General features: G+C 30.3%; 2 protein-coding genes and 1 pseudogene across 2 annotated transcripts; all 3 read right to left on the minus strand.

Moving 5' to 3' along the window:
- Positions 1 to 5,868: 5,868 nt before the first annotated feature.
- Positions 5,869 to 7,072, minus strand: LOC112637544. The gene is made up of 3 exons (XM_025407504.1): positions 6,797 to 7,072; positions 6,265 to 6,492; positions 5,869 to 6,027 (listed from the first exon to the last, which is right to left on the minus strand). Exons 1-3 carry the CDS (start codon positions 7,070 to 7,072, stop codon positions 5,869 to 5,871), a joined length of 663 nt encoding a protein of 220 aa, XP_025263289.1.
- Positions 7,073 to 7,396: 324 nt separating this feature from the next.
- Positions 7,397 to 8,292, minus strand: LOC112637571 (annotated as a pseudogene).
- A 40-nt stretch (positions 8,293 to 8,332) lies between these two features.
- On the minus strand, positions 8,333 to 16,971 carry LOC112637572 (DC-STAMP domain-containing protein 2-like). Its single transcript, XM_025407618.1, has 17 exons — positions 16,823 to 16,971; positions 15,892 to 16,167; positions 15,568 to 15,718; positions 15,191 to 15,350; positions 14,855 to 15,118; positions 14,180 to 14,393; positions 13,796 to 14,111; positions 13,086 to 13,393; positions 12,447 to 12,773; positions 11,751 to 11,962; positions 11,613 to 11,684; positions 11,340 to 11,440; positions 10,605 to 10,940; positions 10,091 to 10,497; positions 9,146 to 9,323; positions 8,753 to 8,918; positions 8,333 to 8,667 (listed from the first exon to the last, which is right to left on the minus strand). Exons 1-17 carry the CDS (start codon positions 16,969 to 16,971, stop codon positions 8,333 to 8,335), a joined length of 3,972 nt encoding a protein of 1,323 aa, XP_025263403.1.
- Positions 16,972 to 17,683: the final 712 nt, after the last annotated feature.

The raw sequence follows: 17,683 nt of genomic DNA on the forward strand, positions 1-17,683 counted from the left end.
TGTTGTCTGATTCGTGCTAGAAATGTCTATTTTCTTAATTTTTTCAGGAACTATAGAGTTAGGTTCTGGTGCAGTCGGCTTCGGTCTCGCAATACTTACAGCTTTCTTAATTATTTCTATAATTATAAAATTTGTATAATTAATACAATATTGCATCAAATTTAATAAATAATTTTACTTATATTAAATACGTCTTTATATTAAAATGTTAGATATATATATAATAATTTAATGCAAAGAAAGCAAAATATATCGTGAAAGAAATCATGAAAGAACAATTATATGAAAATTTTATATAATTAAATTGTCAAGTTAAATCTATAATTTACTTGTAGGTGGATATCTCATTGGCGTCAGTTTTTCACTAGGTTTTTGCGAATCTATTGCATCATTAAATTTACCTTTATTTTTAAAAACGATGTCCGGTTTTCCAATGGCTTTTATGTCATCTGAAATTATTTTTTCCAGTTTATCCTTTTCTGTTTCTGCTCTTTCTTTTATTTTCATTCTACCAAGTTTAATCACATCAATTAGTTTTTTAACTGATCGATTTAACAATGAATCTCTCGGTATTTCCTCTGTCGTTTTTTTTTCTTTTGAGATATCTTGTCTTTGTTCTTCTTTTTCCAATTCTTCTTGCGTCTCTTCTTTTTCTTTAGATTGATCAATTTTATCTGATACTGATTCTCGTGCCGTAGAATTTTTATTCAATTGCTGAAAGTTATTTCTCATTGGTTGATTAAGCGATAAATTCATTCGTGTCATTTTTCGCTTATTAACGGGAGTCTTCCATGCTTCTTTCTCATTAAGATTCGATGCAAGATTTGAACGATTATTAAGTTGTGCGTGTGAGAATGGTGGAGAATAAATAATTTTTGACAATGGTTTAGAGAAAGAATCTTTATTCGGTCCAACAGGAATGGTTAAAATTTTCGGTAGATTATTCGAAAGAGTTTCTTTTATCTTTTCATCTTGTTTCGTATCATCGACAGAGTTTTGCTTCGTAAAATTATTAAGAGCAACGCTATTATCTAGTTGTACTATTCTTGTAGCATTTTCACTGTTCGTTTTCTGAATATTTAAGTTCGAGCCACTTGTACTTTCTTTTACAAGGTTATCTTTTGTATCATTTAAGAATACTTTCTTATCATTGTTCCGGTTAACAAAGTTGGAATCAGAAATCTTCTTACAAATTGTTTCCTTTGGGGCTTTCTGGGCGTCAGGAAGCGCCTCGCAAACTATTACTTCTTCGGAAGATCTTTTCGGTTCGCCAAACATTCTCTTGCAAACTGTGATATCTTCCGGGGACTCTTCAGTAACGAACTCCTTACAAACTCTCGTTAGTTTTGGAAGCTCTTCAGAATTTCCGAACGTTGTTTCGTACATAGGAATCCCTTTTAGACGTTTCATAGAATTCTCGAACGTACTTTTACATGTTTGCATCTTCTCGAAACGCTCTCTAGCAACGCTAAACGATACAGTCTCGCATGTAGTTGCATCTCTATTTAATTCACTGGAGGATGTTTGGCAAACGGACATTTTTACATTATTATTACATTTGCCTTTCAAACATTCCGAAGCCTCGAAAATATTCTCGCACGTTTGCGTTTGCTCGACGCGTTCTCTACTAGTATTAAACGCTATATCGGTTGCACCTTCGACTAATTTATTAGAAGATGCTCGGCAAACGGATGTCTCTTCTAAACATTTTGTATTATTGTATACATTTTCAGGAAACTTTCTCTCGATTTTATCGATGTTGGTGAAGCAATCTTCTTCCTCCTCCGTGATACAACTACATCTGGACCGTTGTCGAACAGCATGATCCTTTTGACAACTTTTTGAAGGTCGCAGTAATTTATGCTCCATTTGTCTCTTTAAGACATTATTGCGATTTAATACGGAATTCTGAAGTCTTTTATTTCGATTTTTACAGCCGTTGATTTTCGTTTCTGTGAAACACTCTTTAGGAACTTTGCCATGTGTAGCGCAATCGGTGTAAATCGATTTCGGTAACCATCTGCTGCCATCGACCGCATGGCACACTATATATCCGCTATTATTTTTGCAAACGTTATTTCGAGCATCACTTTTGCGATAATTCCTCTGTTCTACATTAGTGCAAATTGCATTTGATAAAGAGGCGTCACTGTCATTCAATGTGGTTTTCATTTCTGAGGGATAAATAGCGGTCCAAGATTGTTGACGTCTAAAATCGTCGCACATATTAAAATCTGAGCATGGAACTGGAGAATCCGACAAATCCTGCTCAAGATCCATGAAACTCGTATCCTTGCAACAGCAACCGTCCCTAGTCGATGAGATCGTATCCTTGCATTCGCTGACATTTATTTGTTCCTTGTCGGATTTGCTTGATTCTTTCCCGCACAATATTTTATCGCAAACGATATTATCGCTGCTGCGCTTCTTGTGAATAGAATTAGATGATTGCTGCGTTTTCTTCCGTTTTTCTCGTATGCTGTTTATTAATTTGCACGATGATACGCTGGCACATTGTGAATTTAATTGTTCAGTAGTTGTATCAGAACTTGTAGTTGTGTCTGTATTTAATTCAAGCCTCGATTTTTTCTTGTTTTTTGTCTACATGTTTAATTAAAATTAATTGTAAAAGAGTTATTATGATAATTATATTTTATAATTATATTTTTTGTAATATTATATGATTTATATATAATAAAATAATTATAATATAATAATTACAAGAGAAATACAATTAATTTTAATATTTCATATTTTTTTATAGATTTATGGAGTCGCTAGTTGTTGTTATTAATTTATTCAATAAGCAGTTTAAAAGTTTTTTTGATATTTATCATGACAAAAATATAAAAATATAAATATAAATAAAAAAATATAAATATAAAAATAAAAATAAAAATATAAAAATAAAAATATAAAATATAAAAATATAAACATGATATTTCTTTTTTATACTGACAACTAATTTTTTATATAATACATTTAAATATTTTATACTTTTAAATATTGCATTTAATATAAAAAAAGTTATTCAATAATGATATGCTGACATATTATTTACCTGGCTATTGTCTTTAGTTTCTGAACAAATATAAATATTGACATTTCCAGTCATTCTTCGATTGTCGGTACTCACGTTATTTGCTGATTTTTTATTTTTATTTTCGTTATTAATTTTATTTTTCACAGGCAACTGTATTATACTCTCGTATGTTTTGGCGTACGCATATGAGTTGTCACACATGATTGGATACTGACATGAAGCATGATGTGTTGTTTGTTGATTACTGCAAACACTAGGCAATTTGTTATGATATTTTTCCGTTATATGAGACTGACACGCACGGGACTTTTGTTCACACTGTTTCAAACACGATAAAATCGGCTTTTTCTCTTCCTATTTTAAAGAAATTTATTTTTATTACTTGTTTAATCGGTTCTATTTTCACAAAACAAATTATAAATTTAAAAAATAAGGAATTTTTAAATCTTCAATATTATTGTTGAATTAATTATTTTCATTCTATTATAAACATCTAGAAGAAGGAGGAAAATTTTGAAAGTGGATACTTGCATCCTAGGTACCATTGAGCATTGTTTTACGATAGTTTGAACAGCATCTTTAATAGAATTGTTAATCTCTTTAATAGAATTGTTTATCTCTTTGTTAATTATCTCACTCAGCTTTGTCGAATCGAGCCTTTTGTCGTGCATGGACAATTCCTTTCTCGCTGCATTCGCGCAAGCTTCTCTATTGATTTTCTCTTCCCCGCATATTCTCAAAGTTCGCATGCAATTCGCTTCTGGTGCCTTTTTATCGGTTTTATATCCTTCATTTTCTAACTCTTGTGTTTTCATGATTTCCTCTCTTCTTCTCAATTACATCAAAAATGTTTTCAAAGTTTCTTCCTATCCTCTTTCAATTTTGCTACCAATTTCAACTAATCGTCAAGCTCAACGCATTCTCTGCGAAAAGTTTATGATTGTCACGAAAAGGATAAGCTACAATTGTATTGCGCAAGGATGTCTCTCATATAGAAAATATTGTGCTCTACCTCTTGAATCTTTAAATTCTTTGCCGCTTGAGAATTTATTGCTTTTCCGCTCGTTTCGATTTTTGGCGTTAATAATCTCCGGCCGAACACATTTCTTAATCCTACTGTTTTTCATGATTTCTTTCAGCTTTACTATTGTAATTAAAATGCACTATTCTTCCTCTCTTCTGTTATTAATTTCTAAAGATACACTTTTACATTTTTTTACTCATTATTCATACTTAAAAATTTCAACTATTTGGTTAAATGTCACATTATACTGACGTTAAGTAACAGCATTTTTAATGACAAAATAATAGAATATCAAAAAATAATATGTGCTTTTTATTTTTATAACACGTCAGATATGATAAATACGAATTTTATTCAATCAAGTTATTTAAGGATGTTTTGTATCTATTTTAAAAATATTGAGAATTTAATGAAAATTGTAGAATGTCCTTACATATGTTTAGAATCTTCAGTACAATTTTTAAATCGATTCACTAAAGCGTTCACAAGTTATAAGGATTTTCATTTGCACCGAATTAACATGTGTTCTTATGGGAAACGTATAATGTCGATTCAAATGACAAAAACACATGGAAATAATATTCAGAATTTATTGAAAATTTGCAAAAGTTTAGATATAGAGGAAATATTTGGTCAAATAATATTATACAAGTATTAACTGGTTAAAAAGATATTAAATATAATTTAAAATTAGCCATGTATCTGTCACAAGGCGAAATTCTCTGCCAAAAGTTAATCATTTCGGTTAACAAAATTCGGAATATTTCAGTAAAAACGTAATAAATATTAACAAATACATCTCTGCACTGTAGCTAAGATCAAATTGGAATATTAAAATTATATAATTTTTTGTTCGATATATATAAATATTTAATTAATATTCTACACAATTTCTTACTCAAAATACATCAAAAATGGATATATTCGTCAATATTGATTTTGAACTACTTTTTGCTGGGATTGTACATACAAAACATTCTTGATCTTCAATATGGATTTTTTATTACGGTCAAGAATCTTGTAATTTAATTGCTATATAAGTATAATATCTTGCATATTCAAAAACGTCTATATTTGTTAGAACCAATTATAAAATAGAAAAATATTTGCAATTATTAAAAACGTTTGGTAATGGAAATGTAATTACAAAAATACAAACACTCAAAAACAAAAGATATCATTCCTAAAAACTTAGATTGTTTTTATTACGTTTTAATTTCATTTGGCATTTAAAAAGAATTAATCGATCGATATATTTACTTTAATTTAATCGCATTTCCAATTTTTTTTATAATTTACAAGCATTTTCAAATTTTATTTAGTATATCTATTCGCTTTAAGAGCTGCATCAATGGGTCAATTCTCATATAATAACCTTGACTTATGCCGATTGTTGAATGTACGAATCAATTGTTTGACGTAGTGATGTTTAGTATTACCGATAAGAAATCTGTTGTTTGTTTCTGATCCGTATTGTTTAATTAAATGCATGATCATTTCACTCATGTATAATACATATGAATATTTTAATTAATGAAATCTCAATTATATGAAAAATATTTTTGATACATTTGTAATACATATTGTCATTAATCGTATTTTAATTGACATTCTATAATGCTAACAAATTAATTTTCACTGCTGTAGATCCTTTCTTTGTAAACGTTGTGTTAACTTATTGATATCTGAAATGAAATTTATTGTAACTCTAATTATTATAAAACATTCTCGGATAATAAAATTAATTACAAAATTTCTTCGCTACAACATTAAAATTCAATACATTTATAAAATATTATCCTTAATCCGTGATTTCATCAGTTGAAGTCGAAATATCAGGTCGATGGTATTTGCCAGGATAAATACAAATCGATGATGTTTCACTAAACGATTCACTTTGAAATCCCTGTTTTGGTTTATGGATTATGCTGCACTCTTCTTCGTATTTCTCATACATTGGCTGAGTATAAATTTTAATTTAAATTTAAATTTTAACAATATCATATAATATTTATATAACTATTTATATTCAAAACGCTTTCATGCTGAAGAGCATGAATTAATTTCAATTTATTTTGATTTGAGTATTTTGAATGTTAATACATAAAATATATCTGAATAATTTACACACATAACTACTATGGCTATTTTAATTTCTGATATTTTTTTTGTTTGTATGATTAAGTTTTGATTATACCTTAAATGTATTAATAGCTTTATCACATTTTGACGTAATTTCTCTACGATCTTTATTTGTAGGAGGAAACAATTGTTTTATGTCTTTACGTTTATCTGCGTGCTGAAATAGCGATATTAAAGGCCTTTCGGTTTCCATCACCTTTTTCCGAAATTCACATATCACGTCTTTAAAGATTTGCGTTTCTTGATATGGAAGGTTATTCGCCTCAGTTAACTTTGTCGAAACCTTGGAAAATATCATATCGAAAATGAGAGAGATATTACATATCTGTAAGTTTTTATCTCCGCAGTGACTAAACATTGCTATAATCGTAAGAAAAATATACATAATCTTCAACAACCATAACGATTACTTAAGGAATACAACAAAATCACTGAAAATTAATTTATTTGTTAAGAATATAATTAAAAAATTAATCAAACCATATGTATATTAAGATTAAATATTAAGATTAAATATCAAACAGATGATAAAATTTAAGAATTTTATCAACTTTTAAATAATGTAAAAGTAAGATAAATTTTCTTACTGAAGTTAAGCCGATAGATTCATGAGCATCGCATGTAATAGAAGTGTCACAGGAGATTGGCTCTCTCGATCTGACATTTAGCAAAGAAGAATCCTTCGCATTTCGAAGAGCACTCGTACATCTTCTAGCTTCGCGTTCCTGAATTAATCTCATTCTATCATGTTCCTTTAATTCTTCTATTAACCCTGGTGCTTGATATGGCGGTAGATACTTTTTCAACATAGGTATTTCCAATCTAGTTTCGCAGACATTAACATCGTATCTTGTCTTTCTCATTTGCTCTGACCTTTCTTGTAACGAACTGCAGCATTCATTATAAGAAAATTAAAAAGTTTTCTCTTCTTTCGAACATTATAATATATTTATTTATATTTATCATATTTATTATATTTATTATACATTATTTATATTTTCTTAAGCATTACATTTTTACTAATTCGATATTAAAAATAATTTTTTTGTTTCTAAAATATCGCCTTGTTAACGTCTTATTTTTGTAAATTCTGCTGAATTAAATATCTGCAGAATTAAGTATTCTTAGTTTATCTATAACATTTATAAGGTTTGCGTGTAATATATGGATTCACAAATTTTTCTCGATTAACTATAATCTTGGCGATAAATTATTCGATCAAGTATTTTAAATTGCAGTTGAATATTACAAGACCAAACTTGTAAGTAATTCGTTTGTGAGCTTTGAAATGCAAGCATCAGTCTGCCTTTGTCGAATATCTCTCGTGTCGCGAATTTTGCACTGAACTTGGTGATTTTTACTTAATTTAATAGCTGGTCTAAAGGTAAAAGCGATTTTTCCATGTCTTTGAACATCGTCAGGATGCTTTTCTACTTGATTTGGACGTAAAAGCTCTTCTTCTTGTCGCGTTCTGTATAGTCACTGAAATCAGAAACTCATGTGTGGAAACAGTGTATGTTACCTGGAATGTCTTTGAGCTAGCACACCGCGATCACAAGTTTTTTTTCGTTTGCTTCTTCTGTTACGTTGCTTCTCTTTAATTAATGTCGCCTTGTCACAAGATTTTCGTTTCCCTCGTGATGAACTACTAGACTCAGAATCACTATTGAACGCATCATCGAGTTATAAGTGTTATATAAATTTTGATGTATCGAATTATTGCTTTTATAAGACTCATAAATTAACTATAATTTTTTAATATTTTTTTCGTCATATTTATTTTATACCTCTCCTTATAATCTTTACGTTTATCGATCCGCTTTTCCCGTCTTCCCTCGTCTCTCTTCTCTCTTCTTTCTTTCGAGCCAGCTTTGAAAATTTTGGCACCAGTATACGGTGTCTTTTCACCTTTCTTACACTTTTTAGATTTTTGTAGATTTATTTGAATGGTCTTTTCGGGAATTTTCGTAGGTCTTCTAATTTCACGTGCAATAAACTGCGCGTCTTTCTGCAACATTTCAATGTCTTCTTTAAAGTCCGTGGATTTTGCCATTTCTATATTGCCTGTACATGTTTCCTCTGCTGTTTCCGGTTGCTTCGTTAATTTTTTCTCGACAAATTTTTTACTCGTTTTTTTTTTCCCAATACGTGACGCCATACAACTGCAAACTAGCTAACGGATCGTTCAACTGAGCTTTTTCACTTACTTTTAATGTTTTTACGTCTTTTCTCGCTCCCAGGTCTTTGGCTTGTTCTTTTTTGGCAGAGTACTTTTTCTCATTTTTCTCTTTTTCAATATTATTAGACTCTATAATTGCTTCGTCAGTTTTCGATAGTGATTTTCTTCGATCATCTTTAATTACAACTTTTTCTGGAATTTTTTGTCGATCTGTCTCAATATCTATCTCAGCACCTATTGATGTTCCTTCCGTAGTGACAATTTCTCCCATCTTCTTTCCTAGAAATTAGACGAATAAACTGTCTGATTAAATATTCTGCAGTCTTCTGCAGAATTTTAAATCGAAAGATCACTATCCTCTGACCTGATTTTCGCCAGTCAATAGTTAGTAATTCTTTGTCTGCTTTCGACATTCTCTTCGTTTCAGATATTTCGTTATTATGTTCGGTCGTAATATTCATCTCCGAGTGACAAACTTCAATGTCTTTTTTATTATCGCAGAATATTTGTGATGTGCAAGTGCAAGCAATCTAAATAAATTTAGCTTTTATTAATGTAATTAATAGTTAGATAAAGTTGAATATACCTACAAGAACAACCTATTAACATTGAATAATATGTAATAAATTTATATATGTTTTAATTAGCTTAGTTCGCAAAATTATATATTTTTCCTTTTTTATATAAGTTTTATAATTGTACATAACTAATCGATATTAAAAATTGAGATTATCATGGAACTAAGAAACAAGCGTACACGAGTGTAATCACTAGAGACGTTTAGCTTATTCGTCTCCTGATTATCGAAGCATGTTTTGGTATCTGATAAAACATTAATGCGCTTTCCCAGATGAACGCATCTCCGCTTTAATTGCGAGTCTTTGATCTCGTCTACTTCAAAATATAACATATCCTTTGAAATTGGCTGCAGATATCTATAACACGAGTTACATGTTATAATGTAAACACAGAATAACTAATTAAAAATATTGCCCGAGATTCCCATTTGTCATAATAACAATAATCATTAAATAATAATAATAAATATAATAATATTATAACAATATATACAGGATGTTCCCGGGTTAAATGGCCAAATTTAAAGTATAAATTTGGGACCTCAAAACAAGCAAAAATTTCCTCTGAAAATTTGCTCGCAAACGCTTCGTTCAAGAGACATCGACTTGTTAAGTTACAGAAACATAGGAATGAATAATACCGAAATATTTCTATTTTATCTTTGTTTTAAAGATTGAAGGTCATTCATAGGTTTCTGTTTTTTACAAATAGAATCGATTTCTAGTTCATTGAATACTTTCGTGGAGTAAAGTAGTACAATATGCCTCGTACATGTTCTAATAGTGAATATGCTGATATGGTATATCTATCATTTTGAACAAAATATTGAATAATTATAAATTTTGGTTACTGTAAAACAATAAAAAAAAAAGCAATAAAAAAGATAAACCTAAATTATTTCGATATTATTCATTCCTATGGTTCTGTAACTTAACAAGTCGATCTCTTGAACGAAGCGTTTGCGAGCAAACTTCCAGAGGAAATTTTTGCTTGTTTTGAGGTCCCAAATTTATATTTTAAGTTTGGCCATTTTACCCAGGAACACCTTATATAATAAATAAAAATAATAATAATAAATATAATAATATTTATTTCCAATTTTAACGTTTTATTTTTAGATTACCGAGGTAATTTTTTCGTTGTAAATTTCTTCTCGTGAGGATATTTCAGCTTTACATCGTCAGCTCGTACATGAGACTCTGGTTGGCGACAAATCGTCCTGCGTCGTGCACGATGTGAATCATAATTTCTGTTGTAAATATTATCTTCGGAATCGTCATGGTCCGAAATGATTTGTAAACAATCTACTTGCCGATCGTGCGTCTTCAAGAGCGCGCCCTGTTCGTTTTCTTCATCGGAAGTAGACGAGGAAGTAGAGGAAGGCACTTTACGCTTCGCCTCCTTTCTACGGATTCGTCGATAGATATTCGTTCCAACAGGCGAGACAGATTGAGTTCTAGGAAGCATTCGAATTATTCTGTCTACGAGAGACGGTTTCTTCGTTCGCCATTCGCTGTCGCTATCGATCTTCTAAAAGGGAATGAAAATTTGTCGCAAATGGTCAGCGCAGAAATAATTGATTAAAAATAAAGTGGATACATGTCAGCAAAGTAACAGGAAGCTATTTTATCGCATACCGTTTCCTTTCCGAGCCAAGGAATTTTCGTGAGCGCGGCAAGGACTCTTCTTACGCGGCTCCGTTTCTTTTCTTTGGCAAGGCCGTCCTTTAAAAGTAGTTCGTTGGAGCCGTCGTCCATCTCGATGTGAACCACCTCCTCTTCATCTAGCTCCTCCGTAGGCCAGGATTCGGTATTCGCTATCGATGTGGACGAATTGGAATCGTCCTTGCGCGGAGAAGAGCAGGATTTCCTTTTCAATCTGGTACGAAGCCTCCTACGAGCTCTCACTACGAAACAAGATGTCGGATCCTCGCTACTCGAGGTAATTTCCTTCGCTAATGGATCGTTAAAAATCTAAATCAGAAATTTACAGTTCAATCCTCCATTATCGGCATTGGATATTGCGATCAGTTTGGTTTATTCTTACATAAGCATAATTAAAATGATAGATTTTTACTGAGAAGCTTAACACATTTCGAAGAAGATGATAATTTATTTCCTTTTTATTTAATAATTAATGTTATATACAGAGAATACATCTGAATTAATTGAACTGTGCAATTAATAAAATATTTTCTTATTTCAATTAATAAAATATTTTCTTATCAGTTTGAAGAAAATTTGTTATTTACATTAAATATTAAATTTGATTTTGTATAGAAAGAGAGAGAGAGAGAGAGAGAGAGAGAGAAGTTTTTATTAATTTGTAAAATATAATAAATTAAGATTTAATAAAAAAAGGTAACATCTTACTTGAATCGTAACGTCTTCTCTTATTTTTTGCGCTTCGATGTCTTTGAAAGGTGTTTTACAACGCTCAATTTCAATCTCTTGTGATGACCTTTCTTGATAAGCTAAAACAGATATTAATGATTATTTTTTTATAGAATTTATATTGACATTTGGAATCGAATTCTAAACTTATAATTTTATCTCACGAGTCAACAAAAGTCGATATAAATTCCGTGATAAAAATAATCATTAATACATTTAGCTTAAGAATATATATATATATATTGTACATACTATAACTATAGATCGAATCCGAACTACTTTCATCGATATCGTCATCCGTTTGTACGGCTTTATCTTCTTTTTCTATAATTACTTTCTCAATCTTTTCTTCCAATATTTTTTCTTCGGGCACTTTTTCTTCTAATATTTTTTCTTCTGGTAATTTTTCTTCCATCTTTTCTTCCAGCTTTTCTTCTGGTATTCCTTCTTCTGGCAATTTTTCTTCTATTCTTTCTTCCGGTATTTCTTCTTCTTGTATTATTTCTTCTTTGGGTTTCTCTTCCATAATTGGTTCCTTTTCTTTATAAATATCTATTGTCACAGGTTCCTTTTTCGCTATCAATTGGTCATCCGATGAATCTCTAATGCAATAAAAAATGTAATCATATGTTCATAATCAAAAGAAAGTACATAAATATATTAATATGCACATTTTCATACGATATTATGTTTCAATCCAAAAAACTGTTGGTGCTAAAAAAAGTGCTTTTGGATTGTAATAAAACGCAAATATGATTTTCTTCAGAAGTATTTTAAAGAAGATTATTTTAAATATTATTTTAAATTTTATTATTTTAAAGAAGAAACTATATTAATTATATATATTCTTTAAAATTTACGTCAATTACAATTATATAACTACACTAATATTTAATAAAAAAACTATTAAAAAACAAAATAAAAACTTGCATTTATCGTTTTAAATAATATTAAATAATTTTAATTTAAATAATATCAATCCATTGTTCGCTCAAACGCGAATATATATCGTATATTACTTTGATTTTTATATTCTGCGAGTTTTCTTATTAAAATTTGCGACATTGATTGATTAGCAGAGCTCACTTTTCCTCACTGATGTCCGACAAATCGCCGTAATCGATCGGCGATCGGCAAATTGTGCAGAGATTCTGCAAGTCCGCGAAGCATTGAATGCAAAACAAACCGACGCAATCAGGTGTGGCGCATTTAATGTGCGGTTCCTGATCGGAACGCTCCACGGCACCGCAAAGAAGACACATGTTCTGCTTACGAGGGAGCAACTTGTTCAGGAACGGGCAGATCGCCAGGCATCGCTCTCTAAATGTAACTCTCTCGATTCTCTCGTCTTCGTTCATGCCGAACTTGCGGCGCAACTGGCGCCGTGCAAATTTCAGAAAACTTCCTCTCGATCTGCACGAGTTTGGATCCATTAACTAGATGCGGTTTGTATGCACGAAATTTATGTTTCGCAAAGTAAACGCGAGCAGCCGAGCTGAAGTAACCGAGCTGTACGATTAAGTAAACCGAAACAGAAGATTTCGATTATTGTTTTACAGCGGTTTAAGAAAAACCTCTAACATTTTAACGAGAAATTTCAACAAAGATTAAATAATAAAGCGTTAACGTTTAATTGATCGATTGATTAAATTTTATTAATACTTCTTGTATGAGCAGCTAGAATAAAACTTGATACAAAAAGTGCTTTTATTTCATACTCATTACCTAATTATATGATTGTACAACCAAGCGGCTCTTTGCTTGGCTCTTTCCGGATGATACTTGCACATGACAATGTGTCGTAATCTTAATCCGTACGGTTCGAATATCGCCATAATCCAACAGAAGCCGATCAGTGTCATAATCTGCGTATATCTGTCTAGATCTGGAGGGATGGGATCTGGAAGGCAGGGCGTCATATCGATCTCCGCATCCTTCGCGTGCGGCGTGAAGGCTTTCACGATGCTTCGATAAAGGTCGGCGAGATAGCCGTTACCAGACACATAGACGCCTACAAAATTGGGTCGTTGGACCTAGAGATCGATATGTAGCTTTTGCCATCACGCGATATTACTTTTCATCGTGATTATTCTTCGTCATCGTATATTCGGATGTCGATATTCTAGCACTTCTAGCGCGAATCACGGCAACAAAATTACAATTCTAAGCTAACAAAACGCTTGATTAATTCAGTATTTAAGATACGTTTTAATTGTACCTTGATTTTTCCTTCGACGCCTTTTTCTTATATTTATCAGGGAATTTTTATTATATTTTCTTGTATTTATCATGGAATACGTATTAATCAACGATTTTATTTAATATATATCATTGGTTTTATTTAATTATATTATTATATTAAATAAATGTATATTAAATCAATGATTTTATTTAATATATATTTATTTAAATTAATTAGAATAATATCAAGATACCTTCGTTTCGATTCGTCCATGAAATCTAATAGTGCTAAGGATCCAGTAAAGACTGTAATCCGCCATCATGTGAATACAGATTTTAAATGTTGTTAAGCACAAGAATACTGCGGATTTGGCGAGCTTTACTTTTTCTACCTTAATCAGTGTGATAGACGTTAATGGGATATATTGATTTCTTTCGCGACGGTTTAACGGTAATATGGTTTCCTTCTCTTGACGCGTTCTTATTAAATCGATAGTGCGCAGATCGTCAGTCAGATATTGATTGTCGAAACGATCGTTCGTTAACCATTTGTGCCGATAATGTATAATTCTATAAAATAACTCGATTTATCAAATATTAGATTTCAGCATTTCTCAAAATAATATCTTTAATTTTACCTTAGCAACATGAAGAGAATAAAAAAGGTAGCCATAAAACTCATCCAATCAAAAAGAGCTAAAAATTTATCGGTTCTCGATCGCACTTCAGTGATTATACCAGTCGACACATCTTCGAGAGTTTTACTTTGATTCGTCTCAAAGTGGAAAGAATGCGAAAATTTCACTTTAACGTAAAACATTGCTTTTATGTGGCGAGTGAACCTTTTGATTTCTGTTTAAAAAAGAAGAAACCTTTTTTCAAATTATTCGCGAAATTTATGAAAATATCTAAAATTTTATATACATTTTATAATTATATATTTTATATATATTATTATATATTTATATATTATTATATTATATATTATATCTATATATATTATTATATTATATATTATATCTATATATTATTATATTATATATTATATCTATATATTATATAATATTTATATATTATTATATTATATTATTATATATTATTATATATTTATAATGTTACAAATATATATCTATATTTATATATTTTTAGTTTCTTTTTTAAATTGTAGATTTGTAAATTTTGGATATCTATTATCTAGATTTTTAAATTCTAGAATTGTAAAATTTTAAATCCTAAAATTTTTCAAGAGTTTCTTAAAGTTTATAAATTTTTTTGCGAGAGAAAGAAAAATTAATTAATTAAAAGAAACGTACTTTTGCGTACGGCATTAACTATGGTATCGGCAACGTAAGACACGAGCATGCAAATGAAGTCTAAAGGTTTCACTACGTAACACAGGGCGCCGACGATGTACGTCAAATTGCATATCCCTCCGAAAAGAGGGCCAAGCTTCGCTTTACAGTCAGCCACCGCTCCATCGAAGACTCTCTGACACCTGTCGAACGGCGTACCCAATTTCTTGTTGCAGATATTCACGATGCTGCCGAGCCATTGAAAAACCGACGTGATCACTCTCACTAAAGGATAACATTTTCAAAGTTACAAAGATCGATGGGATTTGCGAAACCGCGAGAGAAAAATTGACTTACGTATACTAAGCACGAGTCGTTTGATAGCCACGAGAGTTCGCTTAATCTTCTTTACAACCACCTTCACCGTCTTTATTACTTTCGATATTGCGTCTCTCAAAGCGTAAAATGGCTCTTTTATTAAGTCAATTACACTTTTTACTGCTTGCTTTAGCTGCTCCTACAGATGCGATCTACGTTAGTAACCGCTCGAAATAATAACAAATCAAAAGCATAGCTAAGCTCACGAGAATTTAATAATCTGTAATATGGAAATAATATGGAGCTTGTTGATCAAGGAATTTAAAACGATCTATAAAATCAAGAACCAATGAAAGCAATAATAGATTCAATCGCATGATGCATGGACATAAATGAACTTACCTATTAAAGCTTACCTGTCCACAGACTAAAGACTCCGAAAGGATACTGGTATTGTGCAGGGTATTTTTTCCGGGTCCGGTAATAGTTAGAATAAAGGCATAAGCTATCAAGGCCTGTCTGCCACGTTTAGAAAAAAATTGCGGCAGCAATAAGAATACGATACACCTGTGCGTTTGTAAAAACAAAGGTGCGCATCAAAGATAAGGATACAAATTTGAGATTATTTTAATCTTTCTTTTTCGAAATAATCTATAAATTCGTGGAATCTTTATATTTTTATATACGTAATTTATATTATATTTATGTTCGTATTGTCACTGAAATTCATAAGAAATTACCTCACATGGTAAGAAAATGCCAATCCGAGCGTGAGAATCATTCCGAGAACGGAGCATAATATCGTAACCGACGAAAGAGTGAAATTCAGTTGAACCACGAGAAATATGAAGAACATATATGTGAGAAATATACCGCCCAAAAATCCGAATACGCTCTTCAGAATAAAATTTTCGAGCGTGCCATCCGTGCGAAGAAGCTTCACTTTTTTATAAATCCAGGTATATTTTATGGAAGAAACTATTCGGCTCCAAAAATGTTTAACCTTCTTTCTACATCTATAAAAACGTGAGATTGATTTTTAAAAAATTGTAAAATAATTAAATAAAAAAGGAGAATTTTTAGCGCGTTAAATATATGATATTATTAAAAATCTGATGAAAACTTATATTTTTTTAGAAAGTAGATATATGATATAATAAAATATGTCGGAGAGAAAAATTTGTAAAGATTAAAATAAAAATATTTAACCTTCTTTCTACATCTATAAAAACATAATACACGTAGGATTGATTTTAAAAAAATTGTAAAATAATTAAATAAAAAAGAGGATTTTTAGCGCGCTAAATACATGATACTATTAAAAATCTGATGAAAACTTATATTTTTTTAGAAAGTAGATATATGATATAATAAAATGTGTCGGAGAGAAAAATTTTTAAAGGTTAAAATTAAAATATTTAATCTTCTTTCTACATCTGTAAAAACATGATACACGTAGGATTGATTTAAAAAAAAATTGTAAAATAATTAAATAAAAAAGAGAATTTTTAGCGCGCTAAATACATGATACTATTATATAAAAACCTGATGAAAACTTATATTTTTTTTAGATATATGATATAATAAAATGTGTCGGAGAGAAAAATGTTTAAAGATTAAAATTAATATTGATGTAGGTAGGTCAGTTGCTCTGAGAAATTGGTGGCTCACTTTAATCTCTTTCGTCGGAGACGCTGCTTTAAAGTGATACGTGGCTTGACACCTTCGGAGATCTCAATCGATCTCAATTTTTCATCCTCGTATCTCAACCTAGCTTTTTCGACCTTTTCAGCTTTCAGAAGCAATTGAAAAAATGCCATGACTTTATCCACTTATTCCATTTAATCTTTCATGCTATTTGCTACTGTAATGTGTTCGTCTTATTTCATTAATTACTCCAGTTTATAATAAATCATATATATGATAAAAATGTCACTGAATGCCATAATTTCAATAGAAACTGAAGTTTTAACAACTTGTTTTCATTCATATATTTCTCGATCTTCCATTGTTTTTTCATTGTTTTTTTTTGTAAATAAATTGTACATGGATACTTTTTATATCCTTTATTCAGATTATTTTTGAAAATCGATTCGATATTAATATAAAATATAACATTTTTTTATACATTATGTTATTTTATTACATTTTCTTTGAAAAAAAGTACAAATCTTTTCTCAATTTTTTAAATTTAATTTCCTTTAATTATTTGAAATAAATATGTACGCTCGCTAAAATTTTACAGGTATATTAACTCTACAGGTATATTAACATCAGTGGCATGTAGTCTGATATAGTAGAATCCGAAGCTGCCAACAAATGATTACACAGGTAGTCATCGGTAGTTGAGCGAATAATGATAAAAGTTTACATTATCAGATTATTATCTTATTTATCAATTGGATATAGGAAATATTTAATCAAAATCTAAGAAGTTTTTCTCCTAATTATAAACATTATTATTATATATCACATATAATAAACAGGAAGCCTTAAAAATATTGCAAAATCTTCAGACATATTAATAATCAA

The sequence above is a fragment of the Camponotus floridanus genome, unplaced genomic scaffold (assembly GCF_003227725.1).
Source record: "Camponotus floridanus strain SB8 unplaced genomic scaffold, Cflo_v7.5 scaffold18, whole genome shotgun sequence".
Lineage (NCBI taxonomy): Eukaryota > Metazoa > Arthropoda > Insecta > Hymenoptera > Formicidae > Camponotus > Camponotus floridanus.

Coding starts and splice junctions, on each gene's coding strand:
- LOC112637544 (XM_025407504.1), bottom strand. CDS start 7,072: ATGAGAAAGACAAGATACGATGTTAATGTCTGCGAAACTAGATTGGAA. Junction 6,493..6,796: donor AATCTATCGGCTTAACTTCA/GTAAGAAAATTT, acceptor ATATTTTCCAAG/GTTTCGACAAAGTTAACTGA. Junction 6,028..6,264: donor AAGCTATTAATACATTTAAG/GTATAATCAAAA, acceptor ATTTATACTCAG/CCAATGTATGAGAAATACGA.
- LOC112637572 (XM_025407618.1), bottom strand. CDS start 16,971: ATGGCATTTTTTCAATTGCTTCTGAAAGCTGAAAAGGTCGAAAAAGCT. Junction 16,168..16,822: donor CTCCGACGAAAGAGATTAAA/GTGAGCCACCAA, acceptor ACGTTTTTATAG/ATGTAGAAAGAAGGTTAAAC. Junction 11,963..12,446: donor TCGGACATCAGTGAGGAAAA/GTGAGCTCTGCT, acceptor TTATTGCATTAG/AGATTCATCGGATGACCAAT.